Source organism: Glycine max, chromosome 1, assembly GCF_000004515.6.
Source record: "Glycine max cultivar Williams 82 chromosome 1, Glycine_max_v4.0, whole genome shotgun sequence".
NCBI classification, from domain to species: Eukaryota; Viridiplantae; Streptophyta; class Magnoliopsida; order Fabales; family Fabaceae; genus Glycine; species Glycine max.
The window spans coordinates 20239217-20257956 of record NC_016088.4 but is presented as its reverse complement, the minus strand read 5'-3'; the positions used below and the strand labels follow the sequence as shown (position 1 = coordinate 20257956).

Sequence of the window (18740 nt, the reverse complement as noted above, 5' to 3'; positions counted from 1 at the left end):
CTTAGTATCTCTTGTGTTTTGGGTACCGTAATAGGATGTTTTTACACATCCTTTGAAAAACCCTTGAAATTGAGACATTGTAAAATTACATTTTTATAAAATTGATGCTGTTTTCATGGCCTTCATCGAACCTTGGTCACATTGGCATGATTGGAATTCCAAAATGATGTCTCTCTATAGTAGAACCCGAAACACCCCTTAGCCCCTTTTATTTTGATAGGGGTATTTGACCCCAAATGTTGATATTAACCTTGTTTTTGAAATCTATACTAAATTGTCTTTGATTTGGTACATAGAACTCTGCATTTGGACTGACGAACGTGAACATGAGAGGCCTCTAAGCGATGCAGAGAGGAGCTGACAGAGAGCTCACGTTAGGTGAGGGGAGTTTATTATAATTTATGGTTTTGATATCATAATTGGGGTCAGGAAACCCAATTATGGGAATGTATGTTTGTCCCTGTGCATGCTAGTTTTCAAGAAAGATAATGTTTTCGACTAATTAGATGTGATACATCCGTTATTGATAAAGGACATTATCATTTTATTAGACTTATGTTGTATGAAGACCTAGGGAGTGTGAATCTCAGGCATGAAATGTATATGTATGTATGTGTGGAATGTGATTACTGATGATGTTGTTATTGATGATAATAATTGATATGAGACGATCTTGGTGTTTATGATAATAATGATATGAGATGATGTTGTTACTGATGATAATATAGATATGAGATGATGTTGTTATTGTTGATAATGTCATTGAGATGAGATGATGTTGATGTTGATATTGATAATGACATTGAGATGAGATGATGTTGATAATGACATTGAGATGAAATGTTGTTGATGTTGATAATGTCATTGTGATGATGTATGTTGTGTATGTACATGGGGGGTGTCGTGACCATGTTGGATATCCCTGATGGGGGAAATATAGTGGTTAAATATTTTTAAGCATCTTTCAAATGAAAAGGTGACTTAGAATCTTTAATTATCCATGGTTAGTGCATTGATGGTGTCCATGTGTCATAATTCATACTGTATGAAAATAGTATAAACTTTGTTAGTAAGTACTTGTAGCTTTTCATGAGGGAAAATACTTGTACTTGGGGGCATATCACTCGATTTGGAACTCCCTTGTGACTCAGGCTAATCACCATAGGGAGGGGGGAGTTGCTTGTGCACGATAGAGTGACCTCGACACTTGCTGCCTAGTTTTCCTAAGTGTGAGTGTTGTGTGGACACACTCAAGCTATTTCCTAATGAATGGTACCACATTGCATTTGAGAGTTGAGGTTAGCTGCATGCATCATACTGAGCATGATTGATTGGAATTATGGAAAACTTGTTATGTGCATGTTGAATTGATGGATAATTGTGTATGATCATGGTACATGTTATTGTTTTCTTGCTAATTATGGCCATTTGATAATTGTTAGTTTCCTTTATAATAACCTCACCCTTGTAATTTTGTACTGTGTGGTTGGTACCTATGATGATAACGAACCTTCATTCATGGGAGCAAATGAACAGTAGTAGATTACATGGAGGGAGATTTTGTTTGTGGGAGCTACCAAACTGACATGATCACATTGGGATTAGTTTGGGGAGAGAGTTGTATTTTGTTAATCAAATCCTCCATAGCCGGTTCCATAATTCTTTTTGATTTGGGGATGAAAATCACATATTTAAATATATTTCTGAACTAATTTATTTTTCGTCATGTGAACGATGAATATTGGGTTAACATATATGTATATATATACATATTCAATTGAGTATTTGTGTGTTGTTTGATGAAAGTGTATCGCGGAAAATTTACTCTCACTTTTCACAACACAAATTAATGAAGTTTTCATTTAAAATTGAAATTTATGTGTTTTATGGAGCCTTGATATCCTCACAGCATGGGTAGCAGGGATGACTCTAGGTGACTTTGCATTGAAGGCTTAACCCTAAACCATTGTCACGTGCATGCTGCAAAGGGGAGCATAATCAATAAAATCAGGAAGAATATCGGCATGAATTCCATAAATCATGTTGCAATTAATGAGAGGAATTATATGTTATTGGCATTTTCAAAAAATCCACAAATATTATTTCCTAAAATAGTATAGCTTGAAATAAATGTAGGCAATAACTCTGATATTATGAGTCATCAATCTTGTGAGTATACTGAAATAATCATTGGGGACAAAAAAACCATTAATGCGGTGGAAACAGCCACAACCAACACCACTGATGCAATCCTACCCCCCAAGGAAGAAGATTGGGCCAGAGATGCAAGAAAAGGCCCTAGGATTCTCATGAGCCTTAGGGTAGATTCTGGGCCCATGGCTTAAGTATGAGCCCACTTATATTTGTACATATTAGATTAGGATTTCATTATTTTTGGGCCTTTTATTTAGGGCTCCATAATGTAGGTAAGGTACCCTAGAAATGTAGGATTTTTCAGTCCTTGTATTTTATGACACCTAGACTAGTTTTTGTAATAGAGGTAGTTTTTTAATTTCACATGCATTAAGTGAATATTTGATGTGTGTGTTGAGAAATAAATTTAATTAAATTGGGAGAAGCCCAATCAAATTAAATTTTAGAGGGGAAGGTGAGCATTTGCTTGCTACACCTCATTGCCACATCATATAGCTACATTTTGTGCATGTCCTTCATGCTTTACATGCCTCATGACACCTAAGCACACTTAGTGGAGAATTTTGGACTTGATCTTGGATTAGTGGGCTGAACCATAGCTAAAATTCACTAATCATAATTAGTGAAATTTTGGCTCCAAAATTTGGCTCCACAAATTCAATTTCAAATTCAAGTGAAATTTGAATAGAAATTCAAATTTCCCTCTAATTTTGTGTGACACTTAGGCTATAAATAGAGGCCATGTGTGTGGATTTTTTCAACTTTGATCATTTGAAAATTACACTTCAAAGTTCAGACCTTATTTGAGGCACAAAATTTCATGCTCCTTCTCCCTCCACTCATGTTCTCCTACCTTCAAGCTCTTATCCATGGCTTCCTATGGTGATGAGCTTCTCTTGACTCATCTTCTCCTTGAAGTGGCGTCTCCAATCATCTTTCTTTCTTCTCCATTTTGATGCCATTGATCTTCAAGAAGCAAAGGACTCCATTGATGAAGAAGATCCAAGGCCTACAAGCTCCACATGGGTAATGTAGTTTCTTTGCACAATGATATTTGTGATGTGGCCAAAAATTATTTTAATATTCTCTTCATGAGCAATGGATATGAGGAAAATGCTACAGTTGATACGATTTTCCTAAGACTAGACACAAATGATAATGCCTTGTTAACAACTCCTTTTGATCATGATGAATTTAAACGTGGAATTTTTCAAATACACAATAATAAATCTCTAGGCCCTGATGAATGCAATCCCACTTTCTACAAAATATTTTGGGACATCTTAGGAGTTGATATTTACAACATAGTAACTATATGGCTAGACCAAGGTGTGTTTCCTCCTAATTTGAATAACGTTGACATTGTTTTGATCCCAAAAAAGGATAATCTTACTTCGATGCTAGACTTGAGGCCAATTTCTTTATGCAATGCCCTCTACAAGATAGTATCCAAAGTCCATGCAAATAGGCTCAAGGTTCTTCTCCCTAAGTGTATTTCCCAGGAACAATCTACCTTGGTGGAAGGTTGTTCTATCATTGACAGTGTTCTTGTTGCCATTGAAACTATTCATCACATGAAATGTAAGGTAAATGGTAGAACTAGTGAATTTGCATTAAAGATAGATATTAGCAAATCTTTTGATAAAGTAGAGTAGGACTACCTTATTACTTTTATGCTAAAAATGGGCTTTGATAAAAAAAATGGGTTTAATGGATTCAACATTGCATAACAATTGTAGACTTCAATATCATGATCAATAGGGATGGTGTTGGCCCTATTATCCCCAAGAGGGGACTCAGACAGGGAGATCCATTAGCTCCATCCCTTTTTATCTTGTGCATGGAGGGCCTTACATCCCTCTTGCAAAAAGCTGAAAGCAGAGGGGATCTACACGATATCAAAGTGTGCAAAGGAGCTCTAATCCTCTCACACTAGTTATTTCATGATGATTGCTTTTTATTTTGCAGGGAAATAAACTCTAAAGCTAAAACTTTACACACCATTTTCTCTACTTTTGAGAAACCTTTTGATCTTGGAGTGTACTTCAGTAAATCTGAGATTTTTTCAATAAAAATACTTAGCTAAATACCAGAGAGGTCACCTCTTTTCTCCTTGGTGTATTTGAATGTTTAGGTACTAAAAAATACCTTGGTGTCCCATCTATGATGGGAAGAAAGAAGAATTCCATTTTCAACTACCTTAGATATAGAGTTTGGAAGAAAATCAATCATTGGTTAGGCAGACATCCTTTAAAAGCTAGGAGGGAAGTCCTCATCAGATCAGTGGCTTAAGCAATTCCTTAATATTGCATGAATACTTTCCTCCTTCCTACCACTCTTGAAGATGAAATTGAAAAAAAAAATGATGAACTCCTTTTGGTAAGGCTCTAATAAAAGATCAGGTGGAGGTATCAATTGGATGAGATGTGTTTCGGTCATCTATATGGCATTAACTTGGCCATGATAGGGAAGCAAGGTTAGAAATTTCTTTTAACCTACCAAGATGCTATTGATACTAGAGTCTTCAAAGACAAATATTTTCCTAATGAGAATTTCCTTCATGCTAGCTTGGGTCATAACACAAGTTTTACTTGGCGTAGCATCCATTCTTCATGGGCACTATTAAAGGAGGGTGTTAGATGGCGTTTGGGAGATGGCACAAAAATAAATGCAAGGAAGGACCCCTAGTTACATGCCTAAGACAATCCCTACATTTAAAGCCACCTATAGTGGGAGTTGAAGACCTTATAACAAGTGAGCTAATTGTTTCCTCAACTCTCACTCAGCGTCTGATTTGATTAATGTTTTGTTCTATCCAAGAGACATCCAGAAGATTAAAGAGATCCCAATTCATACAATCAACAATGAGGATCATTTGATATGGAGTAACAATAGGGATGGTCACTATTTAGTAAAATCAGCTTATTATACAACAACAAAGACTTTGGTAGACAACTCTAATCTTTGTGTTCCACGAGAATGACATTCAATATGGAACTTAAATATTCTACATAAATTAAAAAATTTCACGTGGCGGTTGCTGCAAGATTGCCTTCCCACAAGGCAAAGTTTGATTGATAGAGTCCAATGCCAAGGTCTATGGCCTTTAAGCGAAACTAACCTTGAATCAGCCTAGCATGTTTTCTTTGATTTCCACGAAGTGAAGAATTTTTGGGACCTCTCAGTTTGTTGGAGCTTAATCATTTCAGTCATGCAAAATGCAGAACCAACCATGGATTGTATCTTCTCATTGCTGAAATCCTTAAATGATGTCAAAAAGTTAAATTTTACTGCCACACTTCGGTGTATCTAGAAGCACAAGAATGATTGAGTTTGGGAGAACAACACAAAACAAACAAACATCTCTTTTTAGTTTATCTCATAATTATATTATTCAATGGAGGAATGCCCAACTGAGGAGTTTCAATTAGCCATATTGTGAACAACCCCAACATGTTGATTCTATAATTCAATGAAAGAAACCAGCTTGCAGATTCCTCAAATGCAACACGAATGCCTTTCTCTTCCTTGACTGCGGATTATATGGTGCAGGAACCTGTATTAGTGTTACCTCCATTATGTAAAATTTTTCTAAGTTGTGGAACTTATGTATAATTTTGATGAACTTGTCTTTGTTAATAGAATTATTTAGTAAAAATTACTTAGTTGGTTATGAAAATATATTGGCATGCCCAGTGGGACTAGTTTGCCAAAAAAACCCTATATCTTAAGAACAAGTCTTAATAAGAATTGTATGTTGTTAAGAAGTGGTAGAATGACAATAAATAGTCAAAGAAATCGTAGTACTAACAACAACAATAATAACAACAATAATGCTACAAACACTTCTACTAATAACAATGGTAGCAATGAACAAAATCGAACAAATCTACCTTTTGGGGTGAATTAGGAAATGGTTATGTGTATTAGTCATGCAAATAATGGCAACATAAATATAAATGGCGAAGACGCAATCTATTTACAAGTTCAGACAACTACTGTTGAGACTTCTTTGCCAAAAAATAATGTAGTGTCAACTACAAATACCCTTCCATTTTCTACTATAAGACCATAGGGTATGCCACCATTGTCTAACGAAATGAGCATGCCTCAATTGAGTCTACCCATGCCTCATAATCAAAGTAAAATACCACATATTGTAGATAGTAGGCGAACCAATAGGCTTCTAGAACTTGGGGGCAACAACCATTCTTATGATGTTGATCAGTTACGAAATATAAGAGTTCCTATCAAAGATAGGATAAATGGAGATAGCAGCATGGTCTCCATAGGTGTTTCTAATAAAGCATTATCAATTTTTAGACAACAAATAGACCATAATAATCATGGCATGGTTAATACTTTGACAAATCACATGGCCTCAATTTTAAATCCTTTGTTGAGAACTACCAACAAAAGTTATCAACAAATGAATGGTATCCAAACTCGAATAGGAGATGCTTTAGCCATTCCTAGAAACCAATTTGGAAATATACATATAATTTAGGAAATATCAGTGCTAGAAAGACCTAATAATAATAATAATAATAATAATTAAGTTAGTGTCCTAGCACAGTTAGTGAATGATAGAGATCAACCAAACCATATTTTGGTGAATAGAAATTAGAATGCAAATGAAGTTCCGGCTAACATGCAATGAAATCAAATACTTTGAGGACAAAATGGCCTAAACAAAGATTTAGGCTTTGAATCAATTCAAAATCCTCAAATTAATCAAATGATTGAACAAGCCTTGAATGGGCATGGTTTCAAAATATGAAATGCAAAACCACCTTATTTCATTTCTGCCTTCCCTGATTATATTTTACAATTTGAGTTGTCAAGGGGTTATAAGGTGCCTAAATTTTCAAAATTTGCAGGTGAATTAGAAGAGTCTGTTGTAGAACATGTAGCTTGTTTTCTAATAAAATGTGGTGATTTAACCATTGATGAAATTCTTAAAATGAAATATTTTCCTAGTTCTTTCACAAAAAATGCTTTTACTTTGTTGACCACATTACCACCAAATTCGATATATACTTGGGCACAACTCAAAAGGGTGTTCCATGAACATTTCTTTAGAGGAGAGATTATGGTTGGTCTCATAGATTTGACAACTACTAAATGTTTTAATAGTGAAACAATTGAGGATTATTTAAATAGATTTCGACAAATGAAGTCTCAATGTTATACTCAAATTCCTGAACATGAACTAGTTAGAATGGTTGTTACAGGTTTAGATTTTTCAATTCGAATGGCATTGGTAAATCGACAAGTTAGGGATATGGCACAATTAGCAAATAGGGTAAGAAGAATCGAGCAAATAAAATTTGAGAAAGAAAGGAAAAAAATTTGATAAAGTAGAAGGGAGAAAATAATATATGTGGAAGCACATAGAGATAATGATAATTCTAAAAATTATCAAGATTTGGATGTTAATCAACAAGAATATGAAATATGCGTGGCAAAATTATAGCCTGTATCTCCTTATGCTTGTCAAATGTTAAAATTGAAGGAAAAACAAAAATTTCCTAATGCAAAATATATTTTCGATGCTACTAAGGCAAATAAAATATTTGATATGTTATTGAAAGATAAACAAATTGTTGTTAGTGAGGATCATAAAATTCCTACTTTTGAACAAAGAAAAGGAAAAAGATATTGTAAACTCCATAATGTTTTTGGACATTGGACCAATAGTTGTTTACATTTAAGAGATATGATCTAAAAGGAAATTGACAAAGGAAGATTGAAATTCGAAGAGAAACCAATAAAGGTGGATACTGATCCATTCCACATCTAGGCTAATTATATCGAACCCATGTAGATCATGATGATAGGAGCTTTAATAGAAATGCCAAAAGTGAGCACTCCTATATCTAAACAAGAGGTCAATGAAGCCCTGGAAGAATTCAAAAAGGAAGAGGAGTCAGTCTTCCCACCTGTAGAGGAATCATTGGTTGAATTTCTCTCAAAGAAATAGAAAGTAGAGAAAGAGGTTATGTTGTATCCTCGTTGTAGCACTGTGTTCAATAAGTTGGCTGCTAAGGCTTTTAAAGCTTCAGATATTTGAAAGAGTTTTTAGAAAATTCAGGAAACTGAGGTTAAAGGAAAGGAGAAACATAGTATAAGTATGACTATAACCCAATTCCAGAGGCCTTATAGTTTTTCATAGAAAAAGTCTTATGTCCCTCACGCAAATGTTCCACCAAACAAGTGGTTTCGGTCGGGGAACAAGGGAACTAGTTCATGTTTTAAAGAATTCAAAGTTAATAGCTTGGAACTTTGAAGAGGAGGAACTACTGAAGGTTCCAGGAAAGGATACTATTGCTACCAAAGTCTTCCATGGGTGAATAGGAACATGTCGAAAACCCAATGGAGGAGGCATCAAAGGATGAAGAGGGATGCAATATTAGTAATTTAGCAAATGAATGGTGTCAGACCTTCAGTCTTTGACATAATAACCAAAGGCCCACCCCCGGGTTTCAAAAAGAAAATATCAAGCAAGAAATAGGAAGGGAAGGAAATGATAAATGACTCTTTTGAGTCTGGTTTTAATGATTCGTTGGAAGCTTTATATGGAGTAATTTTGATATTACCCACAAAATATGCTGGAGACTATCAAAATAGGAACATACTGAGTGATTATGCTAGGGATGATTATTTCGATGATCCTTCTCTAAGCTCCAAGGAAGTTTGTGTTACACAAGTTTCATGTTTAACTCTTCATCAAAATGTTGCTGTATTCGATCATTCTACTATTGATATGAAATGTCACATGAAACCACTTCATTTGACAGCTATGGTAGAATACCAAATTATTAACAAGATTCTGATCGATGGAGGGGATGCATTTAACATCCTACCAAGATCTATGTTACGAAGGTTTGGTAGGACCGTATAGGATTTAATACCTCATAATATAATGGTGTCTGATTTATGTGGGAAGCCTTCAAATTCTCAAGGGGTAATCGGTTTGGATGTTTTAGTAAGTAGTAGAAGGCCTACAATGTTTCCAGTGATTTCTTTGCAAGCCAACTTTAACATGTTATTGGGAAGGGAATGGATCCATGGAGTAGGAGCAGTTCCATCAGCAGTTCATCAAAAGATTTTCTTTTGGAATGAAGATGGAAAACTCAAAATGGTGGAAGCAGATCAATCATCGTATGGAATTTATGCTGCTTTTGCAAGTAAAGGTGACCAAGCAATGCAAGAACTGCTCCATTCAAAGTCGAAGATTCATTCTCTATGAACAATAAATCAGGTGATGAAAATGACAAGTTCGTTTGTTGGGATGCAAATAGAGGTTTCCTGTTAATTAACAAGGACATCAAAAAATGGCCAAAGTTGAAGAGTCATGACGTCTTCAGAAGTGTATGCAAGCTTTATTACTAACCTATTGGCTTACATAGTTGATAATATGAAACAAGTAGCTACAACTATTGTGGCAGTCAAAATAAAAAAATGGCTATTGTGGCCATCAAAATTAGAGAAGTGGCTACTACGACAGTGGAAAAGAAAGAAAAGATGGATGATAATGCCATCAAAGAAAAAGGGAAAGAGATGGATGCTTATGCCATCGAAGTAAAGAAATAAAAGATGGATATTGATGCCATAAAAAAGGGAAAGAGATAGATATTGATGCCATCGAAGTAAAGAAAGAAAAGATGGATATTGATGCCATCAAAGAAAAAGGGAAAGAGATGGATATTGATGCCATCTAAGGAAAGAAAGAAAAAATGGATACTGATGTCACCGACGAGAAAAAAGAAATACCAAATGATAAGGGGAAATCAAAAGATGTTTTCCAGCGAAAAGGTAAGCAGTTAAACTTAGATTGTATTTATGATAATTCATCTTTAGGATTTGAAAAACCAATGTCCTCGAGATTAAAAAAGACGGAATCTCAAGATCCTATAGAATAGATTAACCTGGGGACTGAAGAAAATTGAAAGCCTAAATATGTTAATTTCTCTTTTCATTTCTTTCATCTTCAAAATAGGAGACATGTTTTTCTCTTTTCATTTCTTTCATCTTCAAAATCCTAACTATATTTTTCTACTATGTAATTGCAATAGGAAAAAATATTCAGCACTCAATTGTTCTATTACAACAAATTTAACAAAGCAATTAAGGTCTTTAGCAGTGTGCTGACTATGTAATTGATGAGCTTCGAAGGCATTATTGAAGATATTAAGGAAAGACTTTATTTCCTTTTGAATCTCATCAACCATAAGTTGTTAAACTTAAAGACCTCATTTATTGACTGCTAAAGTTGAGGCTTGTAATTTGGATTAGAAAAAGAGTCTTCAAGAGGTTGATCAAACGCTAGTCTTTGAAACTTTGCCACAGCTTCCTCGAAATGGGTAAATGGCCTATTATGGATAGATTCATAAATTTTACATGGCATCAAATCAGAAGACCAAACATCGATGAAGGCAAAGGGATCAACATCCAATGGATCAGTTTCCCTTTGAAGATTTCCTACATTCACAATGGGAGATTTTTTTATAATAGCTGCAACCAAATTAAAGCAGAGTTAAATTTGGTTGTCATAATAAAATAATAGAATACTAGCATTCTTGATGGTTATATACTATGATCAATTAGCGGCTCATTGGTTTCAACAACCAGAATAGGGACAAAAACATCAGCAGGATCTATGAACCCAAGTCCATTTTCTACAGACGAAGTGTGTTGTTCAGCTTCATGATTCAAAAAATGGTCAAGAGTTGGATCCACCTCAACGGTGTTTTCTTCAATTATTGGCTTCGGGAGTGACATTGGTTGCAATAGGGAGGATTAACTACGGCTATGAGCATCCTCTTGTTCTTCAAAATCTTTTGTCGATCTAGCATTGTTGACATCCGTTGGAGAAACTGGTATATATGAATCTTTTGGAAAGAAAACATATTTATTAATGTTGATTCTTGACATTGAAATGAAAGTAGTGGAAAATAAATAGGGATCAAAAGTTAATACATTAGTTCTATAGTTCTTAATAGAATTTGGTAGCGGGAAAAGGATTCATAGACGCTTAGAAATTTACCCCGCCATCAACAACTTGAGAAGGATCTTAAGAGGAGGAAAGATCCACTATTTTGTCGTCCTGCAATGTAGAAAGCCAAGTATTATCCTTCAATGTTATATTCGAAAGATATGTCTCAAGAAATTCTCTAGATCAAGATTGCGTGAAATAAATTTTCCTCAAAGTTTCCTGGAATACCTTTTGCGCAAAAGAGGTTGGTTTAAAGGAAGAACTAGTGTGCATGTCTTCATTAGAATAATTTAATCCCTTAGAAACTTTAGTCTTTGAGGGTTGAGAGGTAGTAGACTATAATAGGAAAATTGATAAGTTGGGCTAATCAAAGAAATAAGTTATGTTAAAGTAAAATGAATCAAACCTTTGATGGTTGTAGGAATTTGGGTGGTTTTGGTGGAAGCTTTTTCTCTTTCAAGAAGACTTTTTCAAAGTCCCCTGGTCATCATCATCCCAATCTTCGTTATCTACCTGATAGGGAATTTTTATGGGAATAGCTGAAAGTTGAAATTGAAAACATTAAAACATTCAGTAAGAATTGTTTCAAATACTTTAAATATGATAAAAAAAAATGAAATTTACCATTTATTTGTTTAGTTTTGATTTCTACACATTCTTGTGGTATAATTCCTTTTGGGTAATGAAGGAAATCTCCAAGGTAAATTTTAGCAAAGGTAACTTTTCGAGAATAAGGAGGGTTTTCAAGTTTGTACATGGCTGGAAATGGTAACCCAAGGAGGATTTCAAAGACTTTTACTTAAACCAAAATAGGCTCTTGGGAAGAGAGAAAGGTTTTTAGGACAATATCGAGAAAATTTGATATCTCCTTTCGAATTAATGACTTTATCATTGTTTATATTTTTCTTTATTTTTCTCTAAGGGTAAATATGGCTTCTCAAAAAGTGGCTTTGGGACGACTTGGATGATAACAAATATGGTACAAATTTTTGAAGTGAGTAATTTCAACAGAGTTTGTGTTTACCTTTAATCCTCTTGCTGATATCCCGTATAGAACAACAAGATTTGATTAGTTTCTCTAAGCAAGTTATTACAAAAATAGGTCTCTCAGAATATTATTTAGTCCACCATGAGTGAAAATCTTGTGCTTAGGAAACTCGAAAGAAGATGGTTGGAATTGCAACTTCACTTTGGGTATGTCGTTTTTGACGACTTTAGGAACTAATGATTCTTCTCTTGAGATCTAATTAGGTCTAATCCTTTTTTGATATATCGGCACTGAAGGAAGTTGACATAGACCGAATTGTCTTGCAAAAGTTTGAGGTTGGTAAGGACAAAAACTAACATCTTTTGAAGTGGTCCTAGAAAAAATAATGTCCTAAGTGAGGAAATTACTCCAAATTTCGACTAATTCAGATTGTTACCTAGGAGTTTCACAAGGGAATCTTCGGCTTAACCATTTCGGACCTATCAAATTTGTAGTAAAAAATGGTGCTAAATTACTATCAAAATGGTCAAAGTTGATAAAAGCCTTGATATACTTGGTATAACATTCATAAGTGCAAAATTCTATGCTGGGAGTCAAGCATGTCATTGAGATCCTTCGATTTTAAGATCCAAATGGTCAGGAATATCCCTTTCTAGAGTTATGTGATTGGCCAAGATGACATTTAACTATAATTGCAAAATCCATAAAGGTCCAGCAATGTGCTTCATCTTCCCTAGAGTGTCTAGAATTTCGACAACTTCATCCATTACCTTGTAAACTGAAGCTAGTAGAAATTTACCCAAGGCATATATCTTCTCTGAAATGAAGGGCTTGGGCTAAATTGTAGTTGTACATGGTGTCGCAACCTACCCTTCGGTGGGAGGGCGACGCGTGACTCGCGGGATGCGTGTTCCAAGAAAGGAGTACGCGCGGAGACGCCACCAACGTTTATTTGAGGAAAACGTCGAGAAAACCGGAAAAGACGTGATCTACGAACTTTAAGTGAAAGGTTCAGGAGTTGTATTTACGCACGGGGAAGGTATTAGCACCCCACGTGTCCGTCACAAGAGACGACAGCCTTTAATTAAATGTGCAAACATGACTTCAATTTTAGGTTCCCTTTTACGTCTTTATTCCTTTTTATATTTTTTATCTTTTTGCGGTTGACGAGGGTGTTTCCCTTGCTCCTACGTATTCCTTAATTGCGATAAGGAAATCAGACCTACGTAGTTCTTTGTGAACAAAGTGTTTGGTTAAGTTGTCTTTATCCTTTTTGCAAGGCATGTTTTTATTGAATGAAAGGTCATTTAAGGCGTCGGACCATTAAACAAACTTTCGATTCTTTTGAAAAGAGAGAAGACATTAAGGCATTGGACCATTTAATGTTCTCTTTATTTTTGAAAGAGGTAATATAGCTACATGTTGATTTTAGCTCTTTTGAAATTTACCCTTAATCGATAAAAATGGAAAAGACCATTTCAAGGCTTTGGACCTTTGAAAATGGCTTTTTTAGGCAACGTCAAAAGTTTGGTTTATGAATTGATTTTAGCCTTAGTTTCACTTTGGTTATTAATTGATTCGATTAAGGAAGAGAAATCCTAAAGGAAAATGTCCGATTGATTCTTTTTGATTTATTTTACTAAAAGATATTTTTTATTATTATATTATTATTTTGCCCTTTCTTTGGCTTCCAACGTAGTTACGGTATGACCGAACGGTCGGATTTCATTTTAACAGAAACTAACGGATATTACAATTTAAATGATCGGTGAAAATTTATTTTATTTTTTGATTAGATGAGAAAATGACTTAAGCAAATGACTAAAGCACGTCAAAAGGGGGTACTGAAAGTAAATAAAATGAAAATAAAAAGCACGTAAAAACAAATGGGGACCACCACGGGTACATAGAATGAATTGAAAAGCTCGATTTGGAAACTTACCCGTTGAAGACCGACGAACGATGACGAACGAACGAAGAACGTCGAAGAATGGCTGAAAATCTTCGCGAAAATCCCCACGGAAACCTTACGGAAGCGCTTCGGCTCAGATTTTCTTCACGGAACCAATTTTTTTCACTAATTTCAAGTAATTCTTGAATTACCAGGAGGACTGAACGAAATTCCTCTTCACTTCTCCCCCTATTTATAGAAAAATGGGGGAGATGCTTGCCACCCAGTTCGCCCAGGCGAGCAAGGTGACTTCCTCCAGAAGCAACCGCCTTCTGGAGGAATCTTCTGGAGGGTTCAAGTGGGCCTGGTTGCTATTTGCACCCCCATTTTTGCTAAATACACCCCCTGCCCCTTTTTTTGTGATTCTTTTTTTTGTAAAGTTACGGAAACTTACGAATTTCGTAACGATACCTGTTTTCTTTCCATAATGTTATAGAACCTTGTGGATTACATAATCATCCCCTTTTTGACTTACGGAATGTTACGGAACCTCCCGAATTGTGCAACGATGCTTCCTTTTGAGTTCCGACATGTCACGGAACTTCACAAATTGCCTGACGATGGGTGCCAAGTACCTCAAAATGGTTAAATGAAAGTTGCATGCCACCAAGCAAAGGTCCCCGGACGAAATTAGGGTATGACACATGGGAATTCAAGGGAGCGAATACAGATAAGATGTGAAGACACCCAATACATTAAATATGCAATATGATCTTCATCAGAGACTTCTTCAGTGTCTTTTGCATTTTTCTTGATGAAAGCCCCATAAGACTTACTAAAGTCTATGTCTATCTCACTCCTTTTGATTTTATCCTCAATTAAACCTATAGCATAGGTCTTACCTAAAGGTTTAAGACCAATAATTGCAACTATGTGTAGTAAGATTAAAGTAACTGGACCACAAGGAAGTTCAAAAGCATGTAGGCTTCTATTCTAGAATAAGAAAGAAGCCATCAACATAGGCATATCCAAACTAACAATATCATACTTACTCAATTGAATCAAGTCATAAATGCCTATGTTTTTCCAATGTTGGGATTTCTTGGCTTCTATACATTTCAACCAACTAAAAAATGTTTTCCTATCCTTAGGTGGAGAAGCTCTGAAAATATGACTTTTCTCCTTTAGAAAATAATTCCTAATGTTTTCCTTATGGATTATAGGGTATTCATTCTCATAGGTTGGGAACCAACTGCAAATGGCTTCATAATCTAGCTCAGGATGGTAAGGACCTACAAAGCAAATATCTCTAGTGTTCAAAGAAGCTAGAAGTAATACCTAAGTTTCCCACACCCTCTTGCATTCTTCTTCGTGCCTAGAATCAGAATCAACTCAAGGCCCTTGTTTGATGTCGACGTTGACACTATGGGTGTTGGCAGTCATGTACTCCTCATAGTATTAGCATAAGCGTCTTGGTCTGCGAGGGTGTTACGTTGAGAAAAGGCCGCCATTTGATGAAAATAAAGGAGATTAAGAAGAAGTTTGCTCAAGAGGAGAGAGAACTGAGGTCTATGAGTTATAATTGAAAAGAAGAAGTAGTGGAAGTATAGCTGACATTTGAGTAATATATAAGGTTTAAAAGATTGAAATATCTTTTAAACCAATTATGTGATCTTAATGTAACACATTAATAAGGTAGGCGGTTATAGCCATAAAAAGGGTAATCATGCTCATATTGGTTAGTTTGAAAATGACAACCATGATTGGATTGTGTTTCCAACAAATTTAATAAGGCTCAGAGCATTAAGTAAGATATTAAAGCAATATTTTACAAATTCATGTCTTTTTCCTTTATTGCATCTTTCTAAACCCTTTACTCTTTTAATCCCCATTTCTGTCCACTGAAATTGGTATCGAAATATAATAACTATCAAAATTGATTTTATAATCGAAAACAATACTATAAAATTTACTTACAAATTATATCACAAACCCTTATATGATACCAAGATAATCATCTATGGATATCTTTGTCGAAATCACTATTATTATATGCATTAAGTATTGAACAACTCTTTGATAAGTGAAAAATTATGAACTTGTCTGTTTGATTAAAAAGAACTTACAATCGGGAATGAATTTTATGTATGTTCTTTAAACATTTATTTGTTAATATAACATTTAGTAAAAATTACTCAATTGATCATGGAAATATATTTCTTTCGAGGATTACAATTTTCATGATTAATAATTAGTAACCATGAAGGTGAGTTTGTTATTGCAAGATCCTCTTTATGCTCCCTGCAAATGAAGCTGAGGCAGCTTCTCTCTTATATTTGCCATCACGTGGGTTCATGATATGGACCTTCATAATATTGTCTTTGATATTGATTGCAAACAACTTCATGATGCCATTCACTCCAACATTTATCGCTTAGATTCTGAGTTTGGTCTCTTACGGGTAAATGTAAAGAGTCTCTAAGTTTGATTCACAACTCTATTGTGATTTTAGTAAGACGATTACAAAAAAATCAAGTCATTCATCTCCTAGCAAGAGCGTATAGATCAGAGACTAGTTGTGAGGTAGTCTATGATATTCTGACTTGTATTAAAACTTTTGTTATTAATGAAATTATATATTTGCATTAGAAAAAAAATCAAACGTAAATATTTATCCTAACTTGAGAAAGCTCCAAATCAGATAAATCAACAGGGATGTTTGGTCCATTCTTATTTTCACAGTCCCCCACAATTTTCTTTCCGCAAAAAGTACAGATTAACGGTCAGAATGAAACGAATTGCCAACTCCGCCACGCCATTCTTTTCTTTCATTTTACAGTTAACGATAGAATCGGAATAATACAATACTCCTTTCAAAAGTCATAACCTAGAAAACTAGTACACACTCAACGGCCCTCCCAAAAAGCACATTGAAAAATAAATTAAGAAAACAAATGTGTGAAAAATGAAAGCACCGAACTAACCCCATGTGCCCTTCCTTCCAAGACATCCAAAGCACATTCCCACCACTATCATCATCATTCAGTACTAGCTGGCACTACTACAATACCACACCAACGCAACATCATAGTAGAAACTTGAAACCAATTCAATTCAATTCAACCTTTTTTTTTCTCTCTCAAAACCCATTCGTTCCCGATGCCTGAAATGGATGGCTCCTCCGCCAAACCCCCTCAAATCTCGGAAATGTTCCAGAAATTCGCCCTCGCTTTCAAGACCAAAACCTTTGAATTCTTCTCCGAGGAAGAAAACAACAACGCTTCCCCCCTCTTCGACGACATCGACGGTTTCTCCCTCCTTGACTCCACCGAAGAAATCATCCCCGATCAGAAAGTCGTCGTCATCAAACCCGACCCCGATCCCTCCAACAATTCCTCCCCACCGCCGCTGCTGCCACAGCCACAATCCCCTCCGCCACCGCCGCCGCCACAGATCATCCCTCCGCCTCCGCCCCCGGAATCCCGCGAGCCCGAAACGCCACCGCCGCCGCTAACCTCTGCTCAGATCAGAGAAATGACACACGCCCTGGTCTCCTCGGTCTTCGCCGCCGTCTCCGCCTTCGAAGCCTCCTACTTCCAACTCCAGAGCGCGCACGTGCCGTTCGTGGAGGAGCACGTGACGAGCGCGGACAAGGTTTTAGTTTCCCACCTCCAGAGGCTCTCGGAGCTGAAGAGATTCTACAGCAACTCCGAGCCATGCGGTTTTCCCTTAGGGTTGCGCTTGGAGGCCGAAGTGGAAGAGAATCAGAGCAAATTGAGAACCCTCGGCACCGTCTCGAACCGCTTGCAGTGGGAGCTGGAGCAGAAGCACGACGAGGTGGTAGCCCTCAGAGCCAAACTCGACGAGATTCACAGGGGTAACGTTAATTTGTCCAAGAAGCTCTGTGCTCGCGCTTTGAACCCCTCTTCTGATGTTTTGTTAACCGTTAAGGTGTTTGATTCGTTGTTGCTCGACGCTTCTAGAGCGACGCATAGGTTCACCAAGATTTTGATTGGGTTGATGAGGAAGGCAGGGTGGGATTTGGGTTTAGCTGCCAATGCGGTTCATCCCAATGTTGATTATGCCAAGAAAGGGCACAACCAGTACGCGCTCTTGTCCTACGTTTGTTTGGGGATGTTTCATGGTTTTGATTCGTTGAATTTTGGAATGGAGGAACCGGTGGTGTTGAATGGACACGGTTCGGATTTGGAGGATAGGGATGGTTGCTTGAAGCAACTGCTTGAGCATGTGTCTAGCAATCCCATGGATTTGCTGGGGATTCACCCGGGTTGCAAGTTTTCACGGTTCTGCGAGCACAAGTATGAGAGGCTCATCCATCCCTCGATTGAGTCGTCCATTTTCGTCAATTTGGAGGAGAAGGAGGCAGTGTTGAACTCATGGCGCTCGTTGAGTATGTTCTATGAGACCTTTGTTGGAATGGCGAGTGCTGTTTGGACACTACATAAGTTGTCCTACGCGTTCAATCCTGCAGTTGAGATCTTTCAAGTGGAAAGAGGTGTGGAGTTTTCTATGATATACATGGAAGATGTGACAAAGAGGTTGACCTGGCCGAACAAGGGGAGGGCCAAGGTGGGATTCTCTGTGCTTCCTGGTTTTAAAATTGGGAGGGTAGTTATTCAATCGCAGGTTTATATAAGTAATTTCAGATGTACAGAGTAGTTTAACCAGGGTTCCTCTTGAAGTCGTGG

The 18740-nt window shown here is 36.4% G+C and overlaps 1 protein-coding gene across 1 annotated transcript; it reads left to right on the top strand.

Moving 5' to 3' along the window:
• Positions 1-17199: 17199 nt before the first annotated feature.
• On the top strand, positions 17200-18182 carry LOC100783971 (uncharacterized). The gene is made up of 2 exons (XM_026129391.1): positions 17200-18026; positions 18125-18182. Exons 1-2 carry the CDS (start codon positions 17200-17202, stop codon positions 18180-18182), a joined length of 885 nt encoding a protein of 294 aa, XP_025985176.1.
• Positions 18183-18740: the final 558 nt, after the last annotated feature.

Coding starts and splice junctions, on each gene's coding strand:
- LOC100783971 (XM_026129391.1), top strand. CDS start 17,200: ATGGATGGCTCCTCCGCCAAACCCCCTCAAATCTCGGAAATGTTCCAG. Junction 18,027..18,124: donor GCTTCTAGAGCGACGCATAG/GTTCACCAAGAT, acceptor ATGCCAAGAAAG/GGCACAACCAGTACGCGCTC.